Below are 6000 nucleotides of genomic sequence, written 5' to 3'. Positions count from 1 at the left end.
GCCCAGCAAGCACGAGAGATTGAAAAGCTTCAAGGTGAAATGGAGGAAAAGAAGTGCCGAGAAGCTGAAAACGAGCATCAGCTAGCGAAGGAGAAAGAAGAGCGGCAACTACTTGAGCAAAAGATTAAAGAGGAGGAGGAACAACATCGAGTTCTGCAACAGAAGCTTGAAGATGAGCAACAGCAATTACGACAACTCCAGTTGGAAGCTGTGGAGAAGGAAGTGCACCGCCGCTTTATACAGGCACAAGGACAGGAAGAGGGAAATGGTCACCATGATGCTGATCCTGCAGCGCCTTCTCAAGCCCCTTCAGTTGGTAAAACACGTCGAAAGGTGATGAAGAAAGAGGCAGTAGACTTGATCAAGACGTTGGTCCAGCAGCAGCTTGGGGAGACTCTACGTGATCACGACGCCAAGATGGATGAGCTCCAACGTATGGTTACAAGGCTACAAACGGTAGTGCGGAAACAGACTGCCATGCTGGAAGATTCCACAGACCAACTCATGAATCTGCAGTTGAAGCAGCAGCCCATGCCTCCAAGGAGCAGTGACGCAGGAGGTGGCTCGTTCCTCCCAAGAATCACAGGACAATCCTCCGTTCCACGTCAGCCTATTGCCCCGTCAGGTCTGCGTGCCCCAAGGCCTGTGATGCTGTCGAAATTACCAGTTTTAGCCAGCGGAGGAAGGAGGCCCAGCTACAACCAGCAGAAGCTTAAGAACATCTCCAGTGGTAGGTCTCAACCGCAGTTTTAACCTAAAGTAGTCCGTTAAAGTCTTGGAAGAGTTTTATCGCTCCCACCCGTAGGTCCTGTTGATGGTTTTAACTTCGTGTACTGGTATCTATAATTTGGCCCCGCGGAGCAGTATGGTAAAAGTTTTAACGTAAAACAAGACTCGTACATTTGATGGATGAGTTATCGCGTCTTGGCGATCGTTACGGTCAACCAGAAGCTTTTACTGTAAAATAATACAAAACGTAGTACTTATTAGCTTCGAAGTACTTACTAAGTATTAGCGACGGAAAACCTTGCATACTTCAAAAGAAATCGCATTATAGCACGATCTACATATTGTCGAGAATCTCTATACAGAAAGGTTTTTTTTTTTTACAGCTTTGACTTGAGTTTAGTAGGTCAGAACTAATATAGAGATTAACGAAAGGGTTCATTTTTAATTTATCGGTTCATTCATATCTCCTAGAAACGAAAGTGATGGCTGCGCGGCGCAGTGTTCTCAACGGAACTTCGGCCTGGGAGCGAGAGGAGAAAACAAGTCAGCAGCGGGACTATGCAGCCCAGCTTCAGGAACAGGTAGGCTATATGTTTTGTTGTGACGATCCCTGAAGATGACAACTTCAAAGTAGACCATTACTCTTCAATAGATTCTACAAAAGCAAGCAAGGCAGGAACAGGAAAAAGCGCGCAGGCAGCAAGAGCAACACGAAGAATTGAAAATGCTGGTGCGATATTGCATTATTACTGCGTTTCAGTTGTTGTTACATTTGCACACTCATTTGCGTGAAAGGAACGTGAGAGAGCTGCAGCAACTCGCAAGCGGCAACCGCATCAAGAACAAAAGACTACAACTGAGTCTTCACTACCAGCGCCGTCCCCCCAACGAGTAATGACAATGCCTCAAATGCCGATAGGAGACTCACAGCAACATGGGGCTCCTATGGTGTCCCCATTAAAGTCTGTCGGTGCTGATCCAGGCACTGGAACCACCGCAGGAGGGCTTTCGACCGAATCATCATTACCTGCGCCAAACGTCGGGTCCGAGGCCTATATGCCCGCGTTCAGCTCTGCACCTTCAGTTTTTGAGTCGATTCTTCGGGAGCCTGGAATCGGTGCTCGATCAATCACATTTTACGAGGATTTAACAGCGCTCCACAAACTTGCTGCTGAGGTTTGTAAGATGAGCTTGGGTACATCAGTTAATATGGAATTTTACACGGTGAGTATTTCTCGTGTTGTGCGAATTTGTGCAGTTGGATTTGTCAGCGAAGCAAAGACGAACAGAGGCTCAGGTCTGTATCCTCTTCCTAGTTTACCAGCATGAAGTTTAACGTGAGGAATACCCTTATCGGTGTAGAATCACTACGTTAAACCGAACTTCCTTTGTCAACAAGAGGTTTCAACGGCACCAGCTACCATCTCGCCAACTGCTTCACACCCCCCTGACAGATTAAGTGATGACATGGTTAGTACAAGCTGGCTGGACTTCAAACCGAGAAAATATTGTTCTCATTGTGTTTTTCTGCAGATAATGCAAAAAGACATTCAGCTAAATGACAACCATCCCGCAATCTCTCAAACAACAATACGGTAAGTGTCTTCTACAAGTAAAAAAAAAGAGCAGAACCATCTTGACAACTTATTGCACAGATCAAACCTCGACGGCCTGCGCGGTGAAAGTGTGCTACTGCCACTGACTACAAGTAAACTATCGCCAAGCTTTTCTCATTCGAAGAAGGTATCCCGTCTGAGTGCGTCTCCACACCGCCAATTCGTTGCTTCAATGGAGACCGAAGATGACATGGCTAGCATGGGAGCTCTGGATAACAGCAGCGAGATGCTGCGCTTTACAGCCGCTAAGTCTTGAGAGCTGTTAGGGATAAATCTTGAGAAAAAATAGTTCTCTACAGTTGTGTTTATTATTTTTTTTATGAATATCGCTGCTTGCAATTTATCATGTGCTATTTCGACTGGGATGTCAAATTGCCCAGGACACATACGGCATCTCTCTTCATTACGAAGGCCGGGACGACACTGCCTCCACAATCGGATCTATAGAATCACAAACGAATGTTAGCATTAACCTAATCAGACTTCAAGAATCACGGAGCTTTCCACGTACCTCAATCCTTCCCACCGCCACTCGCCCACAATGGCCCCACACGATTCTCTTGGACAGCGAATTTCTCCCTCGGGACGTGCAGTTGCTTGATCAATCGTCCACAATTGAGGGTCTACAAACCACTGCTTGCAGTTATTCAAGGTCGTCAGGAAAGCTGCGTCTTCGTCTAGTAGTGCTGTCATTTGGTCACTCGTTGTTCCTCCACTTGTCGGCGTTGAATTGTTCTTGCTGATGTCGACAAGTTGCTGGATATTTCGATTCCACTCCACTGCATTTCGCTTTAGGAACACCAAATGTTCCGATGTGTAGCCAATCTCGGATAATTTAGCCTCCTCGGCTCGAGAAGATGCCAACACTGCGTGCTTGTGGAGTTCCGATACCCCAGTGCGAACCTGAAGCTGGCCATGCGATCTCTTGTCCTCAATTGCTGCCTTTGCACTGCGTTTTGAGCTTTTGAAGGAGGTCAGAGAGCGCCACAATCCACTTCCAGATTTCTTTCTAGACTCGCCACTTAGTTTATTCGGTGACGGAACCACAGAGCTCGTGCGCTTGTTCTCCTCTGTAGCGGGTCGTCGTGAAGGCTGCAGAACTTGCAAACCGGTTCCAGAATCCTCGTCAGAATCAAAACTTGGCATCGATAGTACCGAAGACGCGCTCTTCCGTCTGCCTGAAGAAGTATCGCCTGTATGCGAGCCACTCCCCATCGTTACACTGGGGCTGTGAGGCCTCAACCGTAGCTTGGAAAGCAGTGGCTTTTTCGTCATAGTCGCGACAACTTGCTGCTCTCCGACCGAGATGTGTGACGCTGTGTTGTCCATGGATTCAGCACTAGTTTGTCCTCGCAAAACCCCCAGGAAGCGAGTGTTATGGCCGTCACGACAGGACAGTTTTGCGATGTCGTGGTGATGCACAATGGCACCAGCACAGAACAGATTCTCTCCACACTGTTGACAGCCGAACATAGTCCCCATGGAGCGTAACGCTGGAATAAAAGAGGATGGTGGAGTCTCCCCTGCCGTCCCTTTCGAGCACTCAGCAGCTGCAGGCATCGAAAGACAAAACCCACACGGCACTCGCTCGCCTATCATACCGCGATCATCACATCCAGACGCCAACATCTCGATCGAGGACTGTTTCTTCAACAACGGAGGCGACCGGTTTGATGCTTGCTGAGACTGTCGACGCTTCTTGGCTACCTCGTTAACCAGCTCGCCGTTCTCGTGCTGTTGAGCCAAGCGAGTCAATCGAGCTGTGAGAAGATGCTGGTTTGCAACAAACACGTTGCCATGAGCAGTCTCGAGACACTTGAGCTGCGCCTCGAAGCCAGCATTTAGACTCACAACAGGTCGCAGTGTCTTGACGTGTGCCGAGATATCCAAGTAGGACACTTGCTGCTTCATCATCAGGAACGCCATCGCGACCGCTGGAGACCTCGAGCGTCCGCCAGCGCAGTGGATAAGAACGCCACCGTTCTTTAGCCCAGCGTCGATGAATACTGCCGCAATCGGGAGACAACTCAGCAAGCTTGCGTACTCCTTATCGCGAATACTGAGACTCAAGTACGTGAAATCCTCTGGAAAAGTCGCATAGCTGCCAGCGAGGTTGAGTATGTGTGAGACCTTGTAAGACTTGAGTGTGTCGACGTTGAAAGCCGCGTGGATGGAGCCCACGAACAGACCGGTGGCGACCTCCACTGGAACGTTGTCTTGTACGATCGCAGTCTGCAGTCGAAGTCCAGGAGCCTTACGCATCGACATTGGCAACTGATACTACAGTTTAGCCTTGTTGTTGTTCGCAACTTGATCGATTGTAAGCAGGCAGAGATGCTGGTTAGTAGAGACACCATCGTCTTCGGGATCTCGATGAAAATAGCATCGTCTGGCTTCTGGGCGTTCTTGCCGTCCAGGAATGGCATGCTGTTCCTCAGGAAGTATACGGTTGAACCTACATGGTGACTATCGAGAAAGGGTACCAGGCAGTTTTAATTTTTAACAGATAAGATGGCTCATCGTAATGTTCAAGTACGTGAGGTGGTCCACGATACTGGTACAGCTAAAAGGTGAGCAGATATTGGAGCACGTCGGGTCTTCACCGTCCGTTTGGCTGCAGGTGCGATAGCTTGATGAGAACTCGTCGTAAAAAATCTACAGCAAAGAACGAATAAGGTCAATAATTGTATCTTGCCTCTATAGAAAAAACGTGCCAACCTCTTCTGATGTGTGTTCAAACCCTGTCCACGTAGGTGGGAGGTGCGGTACTGCATCTTGGAAGTGGGTCACGCGATACACTTCCATACTGGCATTGCGTAGTCTTCCACTGAAATTGGTATTGCCGACTCGAGGATTCCCGAAGGTGTACAACGCATCCACAGGAATCTTCTCAATGTATTCAAGCTCAAAGGCGCAGATGGCAGCAACGGCCCCTCCTAGTGAGTGGCCTGTGACCATCAGCGATGCATGCGGATGTTCCTTCCGGAGCTTGTGCAGCGTGTCTAAGACTTGTGTGGCCACGGATCGATAGGCCCAATAAAAGCCTTGGTGTACCTTTACGCCGGGGTATTGCGCGTAGGCTCGTCTCTTGAGGAAAGTGAGGTTGTCCAGCCAATTGGTGACGTCCATGCTGCCTCGGAAGGCGACCACTAATGCGTCATAGAGCTGCGAATAGCCCACGAGACCCTGAAAATTGTCCTTGGCGTCCTCTACCACCTTCACGCCCTCTAGTGATGGGACGAACGCGCATGGCTGGCAGTTCCAGTGGATGATGTGCTGCTCCTGGCAGTATGAGATCGACGTCACATGCGCCAGATACAGCGCTGTGGTTTCGTTGTACTTGGAATTAACACTGGGAGCGGGTGGGGGTGATGAAGCCGGAGGCGGTTGCTGTTGTGCGTGCGGCACTTGGTCCAAGGGGAAGGTGGGCTGCCACACGGAGGAGGAGGTGGTCGAGGCGAGCGACTGCAGCAGCAGAAGCGCACAGAGGAGTCGATGCATGAGATTCTGATGTGAAGAGTTGTTCTTCGGAAGATACCCACTTAATTTACCCTTTACAAAGAGGTAAAGTATGAGAGTATAATTTACGAACAGCGAGAGTATCTTGACTCAAGATACTCTCGCTGTTGAAGGTTCTTGAGGTGGCGACGGCTCG

General features: G+C 49.2%; 4 protein-coding genes across 4 annotated transcripts; 2 read left to right on the top strand and 2 right to left on the bottom strand.

Moving 5' to 3' along the window:
• Window positions 1–39: 39 nt before the first annotated feature.
• Window positions 40–889, top strand: PPTG_08910 (hypothetical protein; the record flags this gene model as incomplete). The annotated part of the gene is made up of 1 exon (XM_008903661.1): window positions 40–889. One exon carries the CDS (start codon window positions 40–42, stop codon window positions 751–753), a length of 714 nt encoding a protein of 237 aa, XP_008901909.1. The 3' UTR covers window positions 754–889.
• Window positions 890–1211: 322 nt separating this feature from the next.
• Window positions 1212–2601, top strand: PPTG_08909 (hypothetical protein; the record flags this gene model as incomplete). Its single annotated transcript, XM_008903660.1, has 7 exons — window positions 1212–1310; window positions 1382–1459; window positions 1525–1905; window positions 1988–2026; window positions 2092–2199; window positions 2263–2324; window positions 2385–2601. 7 exons carry the CDS (start codon window positions 1212–1214, stop codon window positions 2599–2601), a joined length of 984 nt encoding a protein of 327 aa, XP_008901908.1.
• A 33-nt stretch (window positions 2602–2634) lies between these two features.
• PPTG_08908 (hypothetical protein) lies at window positions 2635–4613 on the bottom strand (the record flags this gene model as incomplete). The annotated part of the gene is made up of 2 exons (XM_008903659.1): window positions 2635–2786; window positions 2857–4613. 2 exons carry the CDS (start codon window positions 4611–4613, stop codon window positions 2696–2698), a joined length of 1848 nt encoding a protein of 615 aa, XP_008901907.1. The 3' UTR covers window positions 2635–2695.
• Window positions 4614–4844: 231 nt separating this feature from the next.
• PPTG_08907 (hypothetical protein) lies at window positions 4845–5846 on the bottom strand (the record flags this gene model as incomplete). The annotated part of the gene is made up of 2 exons (XM_008903658.1): window positions 4845–5000; window positions 5064–5846. The coding sequence occupies 2 exons, from the start codon at window positions 5844–5846 to the stop codon at window positions 4845–4847; spliced, it is 939 nt and encodes a 312-aa protein (XP_008901906.1).
• Window positions 5847–6000: the final 154 nt, after the last annotated feature.

The sequence above is a fragment of the Phytophthora parasitica genome (genome assembly GCF_000247585.1).
Source record: "Phytophthora parasitica INRA-310 unplaced genomic scaffold supercont2.16, whole genome shotgun sequence".
NCBI lineage: Eukaryota > Oomycota > Peronosporomycetes > Peronosporales > Peronosporaceae > Phytophthora > Phytophthora nicotianae.
The sequence above is the reverse complement of the archived record's forward strand: the minus strand, read 5'-3'. Positions and strand labels throughout refer to the sequence as shown.